This window comes from Thunnus thynnus, chromosome 17 (assembly GCF_963924715.1).
Source record: "Thunnus thynnus chromosome 17, fThuThy2.1, whole genome shotgun sequence".
NCBI classification, from domain to species: Eukaryota; Metazoa; Chordata; class Actinopteri; order Scombriformes; family Scombridae; genus Thunnus; species Thunnus thynnus.
In genome coordinates, this window is record NC_089533.1 from 16,567,875 (window position 1) to 16,585,369 (window position 17,495).

Genomic DNA, 17,495 nt, shown 5'->3' on the forward strand with positions numbered 1-17,495 from the left:
AATTAAATTCTTCATATACAGGATTACTAAAAGTCAAGTTTACATCATGAAAAGTGTTTTATTATCAAAGCACACATTTTGATCACTTGAGTTTTATATACAGTACAAAAATGCAAAAGAGCTTTCAGCATTCATGTTTCCACTGTGCCCTCTTTGACTATAGCCATAGCCAGATTCCTGGCCAGAGCGAGTCTCAAGAGCTCCACTTTGGTCACCTCTATATCTTCCTCCTGAAATGACAAATACAGTCTAATAAGAGATCTTTAATATTGCGGCTGTAGAATAAGAGGTACACTTTATAGGACCGGTATTTGAGCCTGTGTATCTTTCATAAAAGATGACAGTACTATCATCTGAGCAGCTTTAAGGCTGTGTGAGGAGATGCGTACCTGCATGGGCCTGTCTGTGCCAGGAGCTGTGGAGTTCAGTGAGGAGGTGAGCTCCTCTAAACAGAACATTAGCTCATGAGTTTGCTCTGCGGAGAAGATCACCTAAAAAGTCAATAAACAGAGCCACCTTTTAGTAAAAACGGACCACCTGCATAGCAGACACTGATTGGATGGTGAAAATGTTTTTTTTTTTCTTTTTAGGAGCATTGCAGTTCCTCTTCATGCTTTCCATGTCCCCTTATCTAACATAATAATGTGGTCTGCAAACTTCATGGAAAAATTAAATTTGCACCTTTTCAATACTGAATACTGTAGTTTATTTTTATTTAGGACAACATGAATGACACCGTGCAAACTAAAGTATACTTAATAAAATTAGTTTTGACAAAAACAACGCAAAGGAAAAGCGAGACCAGTAATTGAAAATGCGTGATCATGATTGGACATGTTTATTATTCATTCACAGACATGCACTGCAGTAAAGAGAGCGTCCGTCCAACGTTACAAAGTTCACTGCAAGACAATTCCCTCACAGGAATGAAGGAAACAGATCAATGGGTGAATTAGCTGTAAAACAGCTGCTGCAGAGGACAGATGTTCATGTATATATATCAGACTAGAACCATAAGCTGTTTTATTTAAACTACTACACTATTAAAACTCATGTTTACTCCATAAACAATAAATGCCTGTCAAAAAAAAAAATCAATTTTGTCGGTCAGGGCTGAACTATAATTTAGTATAAAGCTGCAACTATTCAATGATTATTTGATTTTAACAGAAAAATTATCTGCAACTATTTCGATATTATCAATGAATCATTTATCAAATATTATCTGGTTCCACCTTCTTGAATGTTGATATTTTCTGGTTTTCTTTCTATGACTGTAAACTGATTATCTTGGTTTTGGATTGTTGGATGGACAAAACAAGACAATTGAAAACTTCAATTTAAAAAAAAAGGTATTGTAATGGACATTTTTCACTGTTTTCTGATGTTTTATAGACCACTTGATTAATTGAGAAAAGAATCGGCTGATTAATCAATGATTAAAATAATTATTAGCTGCAGCCTGTCATTAGTTCATGGTTGAATATGCCAGTTTTATCATACAAACAACTAAACATTAATATCAGTTTGATATTTTAATGTAACTTACCTGATATAACTAAGTTATATATTTGCCCTGTTTCTCGTGACTATACCGATAACAATTTTCCAAATCCACAGACACAGTGCGTTTTGTGGTGACTCACCTCTTTCTGCTCCAGCAGGGGAAGGGCGTCAGTCAGCAGAGTCATCCAGAAGCTTCGGGGGGCGATCTTGGCCGTCATGAGGGAGAGCAGCAGCTTAGCCGCCTCCCTGAAACACTTCTCTCCGTATAACTTGTGGAACTCACGGTACTTCCCTGGGAATGGAAAGAGAGTTTTCAGACTGCAACACTAGACTGCTGCTGACTGACTATATATAGTCGCCCATGTTTATACTTTGTGATTACTAGTGATCTAATGCTGATGTAGATGTAATCACATACAGAAAAGTGCAATCGTTCTTATTTTTATTCACAACTAATCAGATGTTTTTTGTTTTTGCTACCTCCCACAGTGCTTCAGACATCACTGATACTCATCAAACAGCATATTACACAGCAGGCAGGATGAACAGGAGACTCTATGTATGTGTATTTTTCAGCAATGAAACATCTTGCAAACACTTTAATTCATACTTTCTGCATAAAAAATAGAGAGATCTATTTAAAAGTAAAGCAATTTCTTTCTACTAGTATCTAAACTTTAGAAGCTTTTTATAAATGGTTTATGTCTTTTCGCTGATTTACTGATTGCATCAAAGCACGCTGTCACATGCTGTTGCATTAAGCAGTACACAGCTTTATTTAGATCTCTGTGTGTACACGTCTCAGTGTCTCAGTCTCATGTGACAGCCTGAGAGAGACTATAAGGGAAGCTGTCCAGGGCCCTGACTGAATGTGCCCTCACCTGATGTGTGGATTGAACTTGTGAGAGCTCTGCACTGGCTGAGTCACAAGTTGAGCAGTGCTACTTATGCTACGGTATATGTCTGTGTGTGTGTTCCTTGTTTATACCGAGGAACGTGAGCCTGTCGCTGAGCAGCATGGCCGAGCCCAAGTTGTCTATCAGGTCCAGATCAGAGAAGGTCCCTCTGGCGCAGTAATCCTGTAAGAACCTGACACACACACACACACACACGCTTTTAAAACCACTTGGAAAGTGGCAGCCTGACAACAACAGTGCTTTTACAAGAAGCTTGTTAAATGGTACTTCATCCAAGATCTCAAATAGACTACAATGTTTGATTTGTTTTGAATCAACCACATGTAATCCTTCAAGCTGCTTTTTCCCCCCGCTGTTATGTAAAATGCCTCCCCAGAATACAAGCAGGGGAACAAGGAGAAGCTTTTTGTTGTCTTTAGATGTGATCAAATCAAGGAATATCAGATTCATCTTGATTCTAAGTTTGAGGAGGATACAAGAGTGTGCCCTTGTTTTCAAAAAATGCCTGCAAAATCGGTTGCTCTTCCATGCTGGAAAGATTGTTGAGGCGATAAAGACAAAGCACTCATTGATATGGCAGAAAGTTAAAAAATACATTTATGAGGGAAAAAGTTACCAAAAAAGCCCTGCATAAATAATAATAACAATAATCAATGCCTGGGTTCTTTGAGGATTATTCTAGTAAAGGTTTCAGCACAGACAGTTGGAGAGACACCTTGAAGGGTATGTGCCCTGTGAAGGAAACTTACTTCTCTGAAATGAGGGTGGCAAAGGCGGCATCTTTGGCCCTGATGCTCCAGGAGAGAGCAGAGCCTAGTCTGTTGTTCCTCAGAGCCCGCATAGCCATGATCTTACAGATACTCCGCACTGGATAAAGACAAGAAATTAAACAGGTTCAGGTTTCTGCTGCATTGGGAAAAACAGATTAATCCACCTTTGTGTCTGTGTTTGTGCAAGACGAGTGGACAGGAAATGAGAGAGGGGCTGAGAAAGAGAAGTGCTACCTTGTTCTGACATTTGCCTTTGCTCGCAGATCCTGAGCACCTTGAGGGCTTTGCGCTCTGTATCTAAAGGAACACGCTCGATCTGCAGCTCCAGGTAGACGCGGCCCAACTCTGGGCAGTGGTCAAAGTAGTCCACAGCCAACTGCCACAGACTTAATACAAAACACACGCAAAAATATCCTATAAGATGAGGCCAGTTACAGTTGTTCTAATCCTATAAATGAACAAAGTAATTATGCAGCTTAACAGAATTTCCATACCATAAGTATAATTTTCATATTGCACCTTAGATAACCATACCTGTGATGAGTGAAGAGACCAGAAGCGTATTCTAACAGCAGAAACTCTCTCAAGTTGGTGCCAAAGCTGAACACACACACACACAAACCAGAATGATATGGTAAATATTAGATGAATAACATGTGCAATCTTGTTATCTCCAGATTAAAAGTGTAGACAAGTACAAACGCAGCCAAAATGAGTCCTTACTGTAGATTGTGAGACTGGAGGAGTTTGCAGTGATCCAAGAGATCTGTCAAATGGGCCACAAACCACCAGTTGTTGAGAGCAATGCTGCAGGGACACATGATGGAGAAATTAGTAAATATTGTTCAAATTCATAAGCAGGTATGTGGCTTCTGTGTATTGTACATATACACACACACACACATGAACAGATGGATGTAACCCTACCTGCAGTCCTTGATGACCTGGTGAATGTCAAACTCAAAAGCAGCCAATAAGATGCTGTCCAGCGGCTCTGGGACGCCCCTCGAGTCCACGAACATGGTCATGCACGACTGCAGAGCAAGTACATGCAAACATATGGACATTAAACAACAGGAATGTAGTCGAGGTCAATATGAATGTTGATTGGTGCGGAAGCAGTGTACCTGTGCATAGTAATGCAGCTCTACGGGTTTGACTGTAGGGTGGCAGAAGAGCAGTCTAGTGACCAGGAAGTGGTACCAGGTGCCCAGCAGTTCCCTGTGCTCCAGCAAAGTGTCTTCATCACCTACTAGGATCTAAAATTAAATTTTAAAAAAAGCAGACGGGAAAAGATTTAAAGAGTGTTGGTGGCCTCGGTTTGCACAGCAGCACAGTACACTCCAACCGTAGCATATACAGTGTGCAATAGATATATTTTACATATACTGTTGATGGGCATCAGCTAGGACTACTGAGGAAGCAGAGTCACTGACCTTGCAGATGAGCTCCAGGTGTTGATTGCTGGCAAAAGAGTTGTCCTGAAGGCAGCGGTTCACTTCCTCATGCCAGTGTCTCCACTTCACATCAAACTCTGTCAGCGTCTGGGTGCCACCAGGCTGAAGGATTATCATAGAAGGTTCAGAAGTGAAAGACACCATAGGTTAGTTTATGAGCCCATATTTATTATAAATATGCAAAAACAACCCTTGTATTATACTGGATTAATATAAATAGTATGTTTGTCCTTCTCAGTTTGTATAATATCAGCAAAGGGAAGAATGAATCAGGGAGGAAGTGGTGTGTCAGAAAGGTTGGATGGCCCAGCCTCTATTCATCCACAGCATGAGCAAAATACAGAAGATTACATGGAGTTTTGCCAGTAGCAGCACATGAAAAGTGTGATACAGTTACAAAATGTTTCCGATTTTTTTTTCTATGTTTGCTCTAACCAAAGGACTGACTGCTCGCTTACACACGTTATCAATTGTGGAGATCTTCTTTAGGCTTGTATTTCAAGAATTTAAGAGCAGCTTCTTGTGTTGAAACTAAGTGCAGTCGGGCATTTAATTACAACAAGTGTATGCAAGCAGGTGTGCAGTGTGCACGACTGGCTTTTAATAAGTCAGCCAATTAAAATTTTGAGTGTGTCTTTCATACTTAACGAATAAACGGAATTCCATTTACAACTGAGATCAAATCATGTGTGAAATAATTCTGGCTATCAAGACTATAAAGTAAATTGCAAACATCATCTTGCCAAAGCAGTATAAAGCTACACAATCAGATAAACTACCGAAAATGATCTTACATCGTAGAAGGGCATCTTGCTGAGCAGAGTGTCCATCAGCTTGTACATGTTCCTGGAGGCAGGCTGTAGGGTGGCCTGCTTCACCAGCATCTGTCTGGCTTCTTCCAACCTGCCCTGCAGCACATAACCCAGGACCTGCACAGCAAAAACGTGTGATAACTGAGGTTTTGCACGACACTCTTTCTGTCAGACAAAATACTAATGAAGAGTGGGATGTGGATCAGCCTGTCTGGTGGTTTTGGGAAAGATATCACCACTCCTTGCACTATAGATTAAAAGGCAGAACTGTGTGAACACATTTGAAAAACAGATGTGTACATGTGCTGCACCTACCACATCCCAGTAGGCGTGGTGCTCAGCAGGGCTCTCACTCTGCAGCACTTCTGTGGTCTTCTCGTCCACAGCCTTATGTAACCTTACCCAGTCCAGGAGGTGGAGCAACAGGGAACCCGCTGAGGACACAAACACACACACACACACACACACACACACACACATCACTGACTTGTTTGTTTGGGTGCTTTCAAAATCTTGTATTCCAGAGAGAAAGAAGGAGATTATCTGCAAGTACAAAGTGAAAAGTCTAACCAGGAGCAGCCTCGATGAACAGCACTTCACACAGATTCCAGATCAGTTCTATGGCCAATAGAATGGACACCTGTCACAATAAAAACAAAGGCTGAGGTTAGATCAAAAAATAAATGCCTCTTCATTAGCACCTCAGCATTGAGTGCCCCTTCACTCACTGTCTCAGTGTCAGTTTTTAAATTAAAAGTTATCATTCTCATAAATTATACTTCCACAGAGAATTATTGCCTAGCCCTGCTCAGACACTAATACACATATGGACTCCTGTATGTGCATTAGTCTACTCTTCAAATAAGATATAATCTCTCTACATGTTATGGCACAGATACACATAGTAATACAAACCTGATTTCCAAACTGGCTGGCCACATCAGCATCTTTTGAAGAAACTGCAGGAAAAAGAAAGGTAAATTTCATTTTCCCGGGTAAGTAGAAAATTAAAATACCACCACTACACTACTTCAAAATTCTGACCTGCAACTTGCCGAACCTCCTCCATACAGGCTCGAATCACAGATCTGTAGTTTTTGCTGATGCTGACAAATCTAAGAAGCAAGACAGAGACAAGTTTGGCAAAATCATGATATGTAATCATTTATCACTTTAGTGTTTCATCTGCCTTTTCTAACAAAGGTTTGTGTCACTGAAGCAATATATGGTGGCATGCACAGAAGGAGAGGACTCATCTGTTAGGTGGCCTTACTGGGGTTTCTTGTTCTTGCTGGGGAGGTCATCTTTAATGGTCTGCAGGCCAACAAAGATGTGATGTGACTCATTGAAGAGTTTGCGTAAAATGGGGGAATCTATGTCCTCGTCTTTCCTGACCCCGTAGATGAATGGACAACTTGATTGTGAAGCACCTGAAAACACAAGTCATAGGGAGAGAAGAGTGTAAAATTAGGTGAGAGAGAGTGAAAACGTAGAAGAGGGCTTGTATTAATATCTACACATACCTGACGGCTTGTAAAGGGTCTCGTATACAAGGATATCACGTGGACCCCACGCAAATCCCAAATGCTTCCCATCACTGGCTGCAGGAATATACTGCAAAAAAAGAGGATAATTATACTGAACTTGTCCAGTAAAACAGGTTAAGAAAGACTAAAATTAATGCTGACTTAAAGTGGGTATTTTGTGGGTTTGAACACAGGATTCCTCTTGGGGTTTTTTTTTTCCAAAGTAACTTTATCGCAAATTCTAGAGATATCAGGTCAGTATAATATTTTTGTGTAATAGGATAGATAGGTTATTTTTTGGTAACTTTCACATTCACGGGATTTTATACTGTCAAGCCAATTCTCCAACTTCTTATGAATTTACATTTAATATACACCCTGCACATGATTTAAGTAAACTACTAAATTAATCAGACAACAATTGAGTTATAGTATTTTGTAACTATCTTCTTGCATTGTATCTATTGTGACATGTTTTAAGACATATACACTCTTGTTATTACCCATACGTTTCTGACACACCTTATAGGAGTGTTAATATCATTATTCAACTTATATTAGTTATTTGAAAACGGTTGTTGCGGCATTTAGCTTGTTAGCGACGCTGTTCAGTGTGTGAAAAGACAGGAACTAAAGACACTACAGCGGTGATACTTACGGTAACTGCTGGCTCGACGTCTACCTCCTCCATTAGGAAACAATATCACCAACAGTGAAATATAAAAAGACAAATTAGTTAGCTATAAACACTTTACTCCATAAACTACAGGCGTGATGCTTACGCGCCTCATTCAGACAGAAGCCCACACGACGCATGGGTCATGACGTCATGAAGGGCTGCCCTTCCTCCTGCCTGTTTCATCTACTGTGCCTGGTTCATCCTGTGGTTTGATATAAATAACCAAAAATGCATAATACATATGTATAATACATACATAATACATAATACGTAACCAGGTCCCCTTCACATGCAAGACGGAAATGATTAATTCACAAAATATATGAATTGTTCTTCTGTTATCCAGGCACACAAAAACATCTTTTTTTTTTCCTAGAATCTGTTAATAACCGTTTGATCCATTTGATTTATGCAAATACAGGCACTTTTTATGTGTAAAAGTATTAATTTTGTGTAGTTTTAGAGCATCTCCATCAACAGACAGAAAAACAACATGGCTGCTGGGATTAAAATTGTTTAAAAAAGAGAAATAAAAAGTGCAGTTACTGTACATCCAGTGTATGTACTGTATGACTGAACCAGGTAACGTTTATGAGAGGTGAGCACGGTGATCGGGCGCATTTTGTTTGATTACATACAGTTCATCAATAAATCTGACAACAAAGAGCACAACATCGTTATGCGCGTGCACGCGCTGCTGAGTGCCTCTGTAACGCGCATTTAGACTCCCGCTCATGCGCAGATTGCTGTTTTCATCCACGTGACTACCTGTAGCCATTCAAAGCCGCGGCGCAGTGGACGCGCAACGGCACGTGGCCGCGCACGTTCATACGAATCATTTAAACGGGAACGAGTACGTGCGCGTACTCGTATTCTTTGTGTGGCAGTGTAGAGAAGCGCCAAAAGAGTGACCATGGCAGATGAAAAACCAAAGGTGAGCGTTACTACACTGTTTAAAAATACCTGGTTATTCCACCGGATCTGTGGCATTGGGGCTCATAGAAAAAAACGTACATTTCCAAAATTTCTGTTTTATATTTTCTAAGTTGCAAGCTACAATTCAACTCCCAGCTAACGTTATACCTACTTTGATAGACCGGAAGGTTTGTGAACGCGCCTCCGCAGGCGCGCAGATCGCTTTTTGCTCGATCACACACAGCTGGGGCCTGTAACGCTAAGCAGGTTCAACTTAGTCTGGCTCTCTGTGGGTGAGCTGGCTTCACTAAGCCTAACATTGACCGTCCTGGATGACCAGTCTCACAAAGCTAGTTATCAACTAGCTCAGTCAACTTTTCCTATCCAGCTACGAGCGCGTTCATGTGAAAGAGGCGGGGATGTTAATTACGAGCGACATCATCAGAACCATGAATGAAGTACTGAATATGATATGATATGAAACGGTGATACCAAGTACCTGCAGAAAACTTCTGTTTTAGTGACTGCAAAAAGCCATGATAGTCGAAGTGAAATGTAAACGAACAGAATAAGATGTAGAAACAGAAGCAACAATTTCCAAATATGAAAAGTAGACTACGGCTTAAAATACATGTAGGAATTATTATATATGACTAACTATAGAGTGATTATTTGCTGTTTAGTTGGATGATGTAGAAATCATTCTCAATATGTCAAAACGTAATGTCAGACTGTTTCTGCTACCGAAGCAAAGAGTTGACAAGTAGTTAATGACTGATAAGATCTATCTCATAGATTAGATTATCTCCAGTTATCATCACACAGTTGTCTCACGTTATTATGAGCTGCAGTGATTGAACCAGAGTGTAAAATCATCCACACTGTCAGCTGTCACTCCGGGGATAAAATAAACTTTGCACAATTAAAATGCAGCTAAAATCATCATTATGTGTTTAGTGTCGTAAACGATCTCTCTGTTTGTTAGAAGCTCTGTTTTAAAACCAGAGTGGAAATAGAAACAACAATAAAATGTTTCTATTGACCTATAAATATATATTGCTCTTTCTTACTTGTCCTTGTAAATTCAGAACTTTTGTCCATATTGGGATCCTATAAGAATGATGACTCCTTTTTTTCCAGTGATCTGATTGGTGGGGATGTTGACAGGTTATGCTCTGGAGCAGGTTAACTGTTCAGCATAAGTTGCTATGGTGATTTCAGTTAAAGGTGCAGTGTGTAAATGGAATATAATATTCATAAGTATGTTTTAATTAGTGTATAATCACCTGAATTGAAGGATTGTTGTGTTTTCATCACCTTAGAATGAGCCCTTTATATCTAAATAGGGAGTGGGTCCTCTTCCATGGAGCCCACCATGTTGCACCACCATGTTTCTACAGTAGGCCAGAACAGACAAACCAAATACTGGCTACTCTAGAGAGGGCCCTTTGCGTTTTTCGCAAGTTTCACGGCTACTGTAGGTTCTCCTAGACGCTGAAAAGGGGAGGGAGAGGAGAGGGGGTATCCTGCTGGATGCCACTAAATCCTACACACTGGTCTTTTAAAAGTGAGCCAGCTTCATGATACTGGAAAACCTGAGCTAAGTCCAAAGATAGGTGGCTAACCTACTAATCTCACTTCGCACAGGCTTCACATGTCAATTCACCAATGTATGTATGTGTATGTGTTCATCTGTGCACTCAGCAGAGGGAAAACTTGTGAGCAAATCAGAGTATTTTCCTTTTATCTTGGTCATCTGTGTTGTTATCAGGGTGTTGCCAACTTGTACTGATTAGAATTTGTGAATAGTAACAAAAGGAGAAATGTGCATCCGGAAAGATTTTAGATCTACTAAAATACATTTTCTGCAAATTCATTTTAGAAACTATACAAATAGCTAAACCTCATGGGTCTGTTTTTGCCTCACCCAGTTAATTCATTACTTCAGTACAAAATGCACAAATAATATTTCCCATGAAGCTGCTCCTGCTTATTTATTTATTTATTTGCAGCATTTTCCTCAACAGCTTCTAATACAACCACAAGTATTACATGGACAGAAACTCTATTGTTTCACAATATTCATAACCACACTGCTTTACTGACCTTCTACTTCACCCAAACAGAAGTAAGCATCTGTTATCTGTTGCTCTTGTGTAACCAGTTCACTGTGGCTTCCTCTTTTTAATTAATCAATTAGTCATTTATTCTATAAAATGTCAACAATAATGAGTTTCCCATCATGAGTAACAATAGCCCATAATGACTGTTTTAAAAATTTCAGCAGCTGTTGATCAACTAACTGATTAATCAGCTAAGTTCTAACATTTTTTTGTTCTTTCTGCCTCTATCCCTCAGGAAGCAGTGAAGACAGAAAACAATGAACACATAAACCTGAAGGTAGCAGGTCAGGATGGATCTGTAGTGCAGTTCAAGATCAAAAGACACACGCCGCTCATCAAACTCATGAAGGCCTACTGCGAGAGACAGGTGGGAAAGACGCAATATCAGCACAAAGCAACCGTCACTGACTGTGAACATTCAAGATGATGATACAAGTTCATTTCCTGAACTCGGGGAGTGCAGAGCTATTGAAGTGCACTTGTGGAGTGTAACTACAGTTGAATAGACCTTTTTTTTTTTTTACCTGTCAAACACAAGTGTAACAAATAACAATATCATGCATTTTTCTGTAGTATGTGTAAGAGCCATTGACTGCTCTCTTGTGTGTACTCCCGCTAGTTTTGATGTTCCCCCTCAGTTGTGTGCTTGTTGTGATATCTAGCTTAGTTTCAGCCCCTAAGAAAAACATGAACAATGAAAAAGAAAAGCTATTACAAGACTAAAACATCTTCCACTTTACTCTTTCTTTGATATGAAGCTGTTGATCAGTATTTTTTTTTGAAGGTGAGTTTATCAACTACCCCTGAATCTCAAATAGTAGGAGCAAGGTCGTATTCTAGACTGAAAAAACTCTGAGTGTCCTTGAATTTTCCTTAAATAGCGCACAAGTATTGAGATTAGATTTTTGGACTGGATGAAAAGATGTATCACCTCCGCTACAGGCCTTTTTCACAGCAGTTATTTTGACTTGTCATAGTAGGAAAAGTACACATGCTATTAATAACATTAACGATGGCGGCTCCATTTTATTCAACTGTGCCAATAAGTCATAACAGTGTGACAGTGAGCCAGCGACCATAATACCAGCACCCTGAAACTAAAGACAAAAAATGGAATTCAGCTGTCATTAATTTTTTATTATTTCAACTTGTGCTTTTTCTACTGTGACATGTCAAAAAGACCTATTAGTCAAACCTCCTGCATGTAATACATCCACTCTGTTATTGGATTTTAGGTCAATATAAAGGATCAATATCTATAAACTCATGCCATCAGTTCCTCTTGTAAATTCTTAAGAAAGCTCCTGTTGCTCTCGTAAGTGGTCACCGCATGCAGCGCACAACTAATAACACTAATAATGGCGCACTTCGTTTAAGGGTCCAAGTAAGCCATGCCAGTCAGCCACAGGCTTGTTTCACCAAATCTGCAGCATGAGATAATTCTCTCTTGTGTTTATTTGGATACCTCTAACAAATCAGAAGAAAACGTCATACTTGTGACCCATGCATGAGAGGACAGTCAGACTCTCGCATTGCTCGTTGCGCATTTTTCTGCAATTTGCGAGTTATAATCTTATGTGAAACAGGGCTCTGGCACCATTTGCAATCTGCGTGTAAGCAATGCTCACAGACTGCTTTTGTGAAAGTGGAACTGGCACACCTGAATGAAATGTAGCCATTATTAAAGTTATTGATTACACATACCCAGAAAGGGCTGAATCAAGAGCAAATGGACTTCATCTATTAATTACAGCTTAGCTTTTCCTGCCAAGACATGTTAAAATGTCTGCCATTTAAAAATAAAAAAATAAAAAAATCCTATTAGAGTGGAATGTTTTTGGCAATGCAGAGACCTTTTAGGCCTTAATATTGATCAAAGAACCACATTTACTGGAGTAGTCACTTTCCAACTGCATACACAGTGTGGAGAGAGGCTTACAAGAGCTATGTTGCTAAGTTATGCTGCACATCATATGGAAATAATTATTGGAATTACTTGATGGTTCAGAGCAACAACTTTGAAGTATACATGTTTATTCTCATTTGAAGACAAAAAAAGGCTACGATGAAAGTACATATTATAGTTTTTTCACACTCATGCAGTTAGTGACCAGTCATTTCATTCTAAATAATGCAACGTTAACCTCAAGCAAACAAGTAGTTATTGTCTGGCCAATTTAAAAGTCCCACTTGTCACATAAATTATGTGGTCAATAAGTGTTGATTTTTATGTGACATGAAGACTTTAGTTGATTGGAGATATTTACTTAACGGTAAGATCATGTTTCAGAAGGATTGGTGAAACCAGGGTTGACTTGCATAACTTCTACTGTAGTTGTATCCAATACATGCATTGCATTAAGAAATCAAACTGGTCGAAGTCATTGCAGTTAGAGAAGCGAGCTTGTGACTGGAAGGTCATCAGTCAATCCCCAAACTGGCAGGATAAGTAAGTGTAAAAGCAGCATTTGTCCCTCTTCATTACCACCACTGAGGTGCCCTTGAGCAAGGCCCTTAACCCCATCTGCTCCAGTGGAGCTGCTCAGTGGCCGGCAGGTCAGACTGTGGTTGTACTGGTCAGTTTCCAGGTGTAAATGTGTGTAACTGTGTGAAAGTGATCAGGGCGTTCCTGCAAAACAGAGGCTTCCTCTCACTGAACCTTCCCTGAATAAATAAAGGTTAAAAAAATAGATAAGAGTCAGATGATGCTCATTAAAGAGCCATTTATAACGGTCATTTTTTTTTCATGAAAACATATTGTTTATTAGCTGTGATCCAGCTGTGCTCCAGGGTTCTTCCCTTCCTGCTCGCAGTTACGGCTACACAGTTAGAGCACATCTTCCCTCAACAGCTGAACACATTTACCTCTTTCTCATCTCCAAAACCACCTTATCTACTCATCTGTCTTTGATTTCACATGTTAATGACGAAAGATAGTTAATCTTTTATGTCAGCGGAGCTAAATCACCCCTGAAGTTATCAATCGCCAGGCTGCTTGATATAATTGGATGCAGGAATGTTGACTTATTCTAATGAGTTAAGACTGGGATGACTGCCAGTTCGATTCTTAAAATTGTACCGTAATCTTGATTGCATGACTTCAAATACAATCCTGAGGTTTGATAACTTTTACATTTTGAAATATCTGTATCTAAAAGTGGCTTTCATTGCCAGATGTGATCTCACGTCTTTCATTGTAATTTCAATCTGACGTTCTTCTTTATCTGAAAGTCAAATAAGGGCTCAGTTCTCTGGAACAATGGAAACCAAATGACAATATTGTCTATTCACGTTTTCAAAACTGCAGCGAGAACCAGATGTTTTCCATTTCCTTTTATTCGTCTTTCACTGCAAGAGACAGTATAGCTCATTATTTTTCTGTGACCCTTAAACTTCAGCAGACGTACCTTTTAAACAAGACAGTGCATGCTTTAAAATAGTCTTCTTTCCTTGGCTTTTAGAGTATTCATATAATAAACATTGCTTTGCTTTGCTGTATCTGACATCAAATAACTATAGAATACAGCAAATCTCCACTACAGTATTAACTCATTAAAAAAAAAAAAAAGCATTTTTGCAACTAGTGGTCTTATTTGTGCCTTGTCTAATTTGTTTTGTTCATTTATAATCTTTATTATCCAAAATATTATCGTTATTTTATTGTTCTGGTATGTGTTTAAACTTTCTAGTCGTGTTATATATCTCCCTCACAGTGAATCTGTGTTTCTGATGGTGAAATCATTATACAGTCCATCACTGAAAGAAAGTAAATTTGCATCAAATTTAACATTAGGAAAATACGCTAATGTTGTGGATTCTCGGTTTCAAACATTATGTAGCGGTCACAGCTACTGACATCATGTGAAAAGTTCTCACATGATGTGGCAGTTTTCACTAAAGCCGCAAGCCTCCTCTTCACACCGTTCTTACTCTCTTGATTTCTTTGTATGCGACGTTCTTAATTTCCCCTGTTAGGCTGTTTTAAATGTTCAAAGTATTGGTAAAAGTCTCCTTGTCAGAACAGCTTGTGTAATGATTTATTGCAAGAGATAGGGATAATGGAGGTCTTTGTGTAGACAAATGAGTAGGTTCAGGCTTCAGATTTACTACAAAGGTTTTTTCTGCGTTTCCTCTCTCCAGGGACTGTCGATGAGGCAAATAAGGTTCAGATTTGATGGACAGCCGATAAATGAGACAGACACACCATCACAGGTAAGTCTGAAGTCTTGAAACGACGGGTTTAGCTGCGAAGTTACTGAAAAGAGCAGTGCGCTTAAAAAAAAATATACTTTCACACGGCACCCTGTTTCTTCACATACCTCATACGCTTCCACATGTCCCATCACTTGTGCTGATGCAGTTGTAGCATCCTTATCAAGCAGGGTATGCACATTTCATGCATTCTATTTTTATGTCCTTTGATGGGACATTTTATGTCCTTAGTACTTGAGATTTCTGATATTCCCTTTTTTTTCCTCCTAGACCATGTTAAATACATGTTGTAAATGAAGTAATTGTGGTGCACGCACAGTCTATCCAATGCTTCACCAAGTCTTGATAAATGCAATTGTAGTAAACACAGACACTCACAGATTATACAGTCAAAAAGTTAAATATACAGAAGATCGTCCCACAATGAGCATGTGTGTGGTAGGAATGTCAGAAGGCTGAAACACGGCCCACATCTGAGGCTGGTTTCACAAAGAAGGACTTTGACTATAGCTTAGATCTAATAGTCAGACTTCTGATAGGCATTGCATAGAGTTATCTAGTTCTTGACTGTCTTAAATACAGTAGGACTAGTTTTTCAAGAATTCTGGGTATATCAAGACTTTTTTTTCAAACTTGACACCAAAATTATACAAGGACATTTCACAGGGAAAATGCTGTAAAACAATACAAAAAACTTCCCAGTATCACCAAATCTCAATGCCACACACCTTTTGGCAGAGCTGAGATGCTGTGGCTTCTTCATGTGGCAGGACTTGTCAGTCAGGCTCTGGATAACTTCCTTGAACAAAAGAACGTGACTGATGGTGACCTCACTGCTGTGTATTTCTCTCCAAAAAAAACAACCTCTTTCCCTTCTCATTGCTCCACAGCATTGTTAGCAAACCACAAAAATTATGTGCCACGTTTTCCTCTTTTTTTTTTTTTTTTCTTTTTTTTTTTTTTTTTTATAAATTGGTGCCACTGTTCAGCAGGTGTCACATGGAAACATGGCTCTTAAGTCTTGAGTTAGCATGAGGGTAAAGAGGCCAACTTTTCAGTCCTTATTTTTGTGAGACTGTGTAACTTGCATAAAACTAATCTAAGAGCAAATGAAGACAGGCCCAACAATACAGACCAATCTGAAATATCTTTTTGAAACCGGCCCCACGTCTTGTTGCAGAGGAAGTGTATAGTATATAGATGCCTGTCATAACACACCAAACAGAATTTTAGTTGACAAGACCTCAAACTTACACTTTAGATAGATGTCAATATGTAGTACTTGCTGCAATTCATAGCTAGAGGCTATACAACTGTGCTTATCACAGCCAAATACAATGTCAATGTTGTCATTTTGACTATGCAAATGTCAAATTTGAATTCGTATAAAGCATACTGTCAGTTTTAAGGCACATGTGCTCTCTCTATGTTTAATATATCTATATTTGTTGTTTATTTCTGTTTTTCTGTCACACTTTTTGTTTAATAAAGCCAAAAATTATCTTAAATATAAGTATACATAAATAGACAAAATGCAGATCAACTGGCTATAAAATATAACAAAAAGATTCTGCAGAACTTCTGGCTTATTGAAAGTCATGTGGCGCATCTTTTAATCTTTTTTTTTTTTTTTTTTTTCCTCTTTTCAGTTGGAAATGGAAGACGAAGATACAATTGATGTGTTTCAACAACAGACGGGAGGCCTGATTTAATCATCCACATGTATCACCACTTTCCTCCTCAACACAACCAACCTTCCCAGCCTGTGATACACAGCGGCTGCTTCTTTGCGACTCGTCCTATTGTCTCAACAGAATTCCATGCAGAAGAAATTGTCATTTCTCTGCTGCACATAACTGCTGTATAGTATTTTCATTCTTTCTCTTGTTACTTTTCTGTTTTTGTACATAAACCACATCAAGATCGCTCTATGTTCAGGTTTTGTTTATTCATGCTATATTGTAGTAAATGTTAAGGACTTCCCTTCCCAATTTGAGGGGCTTGTATAAGGTTGCGGACAAACAGGACTGGTGATAGAGTTAATAAAACTGACTTTATTGATCAAATGTTGTTGGCCTGGGCTTGTTCTGTGTCCAGCGAGTGTACTGTTTTGGGACAGGCTATTAGTGAACAGTATAACCAGTTTGGGAATTGCAATTGTCTTCTGGTTTTGGATCTTCTGAAAAAAAAATATTTGATTTTATACATTTTTATATAGTAGTGAATGTGTAGAGAAATGTTTTGATTAACCATTTAACTAGGCAAAGCTTCAAATTTTGGGAAGCCTGAAGAGATGTTTCATTCAAATAAACATCTGTATTGTCTATTAAGATGCCTGTTAAAATAAAGCTATTGTCTTTTTCCAAACTTTCACTGATTTTTGTCTCGCTCTCCAGTGTGACTTTTGCCTTTTTCTTTGGCAGAAATAACAGATATGTAAAAGTATGACAAGGGCACAAGCAAAATAGTCATTTTGCTGCCTATTTATTTGTTAAGACTTAAAGTCCCCCTCTGCTCAAAAATATGTTTTTCTTCTTGTTCCTACAGTTGGATTTTTAAGCTTCACTGCAGAATGATG

The 17,495-nt window shown here is 38.9% G+C and overlaps 2 protein-coding genes across 2 annotated transcripts; one reads left to right on the forward strand and one right to left on the reverse strand.

Moving 5' to 3' along the window:
* Positions 1 to 38: 38 nt before the first annotated feature.
* nup85 (nucleoporin 85) lies at positions 39 to 7,840 on the reverse strand. Its single transcript, XM_067616242.1, has 19 exons — positions 7,647 to 7,840; positions 6,986 to 7,076; positions 6,736 to 6,892; positions 6,507 to 6,577; positions 6,378 to 6,421; positions 6,033 to 6,102; positions 5,778 to 5,896; positions 5,445 to 5,579; positions 4,630 to 4,752; positions 4,321 to 4,452; positions 4,121 to 4,227; positions 3,917 to 4,000; positions 3,728 to 3,793; positions 3,428 to 3,579; positions 3,173 to 3,290; positions 2,495 to 2,595; positions 1,647 to 1,798; positions 390 to 491; positions 39 to 230 (listed from the first exon to the last, which is right to left on the reverse strand). Exons 1-19 carry the CDS (start codon positions 7,677 to 7,679, stop codon positions 132 to 134), a joined length of 1,956 nt encoding a protein of 651 aa, XP_067472343.1. The 5' UTR covers positions 7,680 to 7,840; the 3' UTR covers positions 39 to 131.
* A 653-nt stretch (positions 7,841 to 8,493) lies between these two features.
* Positions 8,494 to 17,284, forward strand: LOC137201286 (small ubiquitin-related modifier 2-like). Its single transcript, XM_067616251.1, has 4 exons — positions 8,494 to 8,601; positions 10,941 to 11,072; positions 14,846 to 14,917; positions 16,567 to 17,284. Exons 1-4 carry the CDS (start codon positions 8,581 to 8,583, stop codon positions 16,627 to 16,629), a joined length of 288 nt encoding a protein of 95 aa, XP_067472352.1. The 5' UTR covers positions 8,494 to 8,580; the 3' UTR covers positions 16,630 to 17,284.
* Positions 17,285 to 17,495: the final 211 nt, after the last annotated feature.

Bases quoted from the DNA above. Each gene is read 5' to 3' on its own strand.
- nup85 (XM_067616242.1), bottom strand. From the start codon at position 7,679: ATGGAGGAGGTAGACGTCGAGCCAGCAGTTACC. The intron at 6,893-6,985 runs GTATGTGTAGAT...TTGTGTTTTCAG, and splicing joins GACCCTTTACAAGCCGTCAG to GTGCTTCACAATCAAGTTGT. The intron at 5,580-5,777 runs GTAGGTGCAGCA...TTTGCTGTGCAG, and splicing joins ACCACGCCTACTGGGATGTG to GTCCTGGGTTATGTGCTGCA.
- LOC137201286 (XM_067616251.1), top strand. From the start codon at position 8,581: ATGGCAGATGAAAAACCAAAG. The intron at 11,073-14,845 runs GTGGGAAAGACG...TCCTCTCTCCAG, and splicing joins AGGCCTACTGCGAGAGACAG to GGACTGTCGATGAGGCAAAT. The intron at 14,918-16,566 runs GTAAGTCTGAAG...TCCTCTTTTCAG, and splicing joins AGACAGACACACCATCACAG to TTGGAAATGGAAGACGAAGA.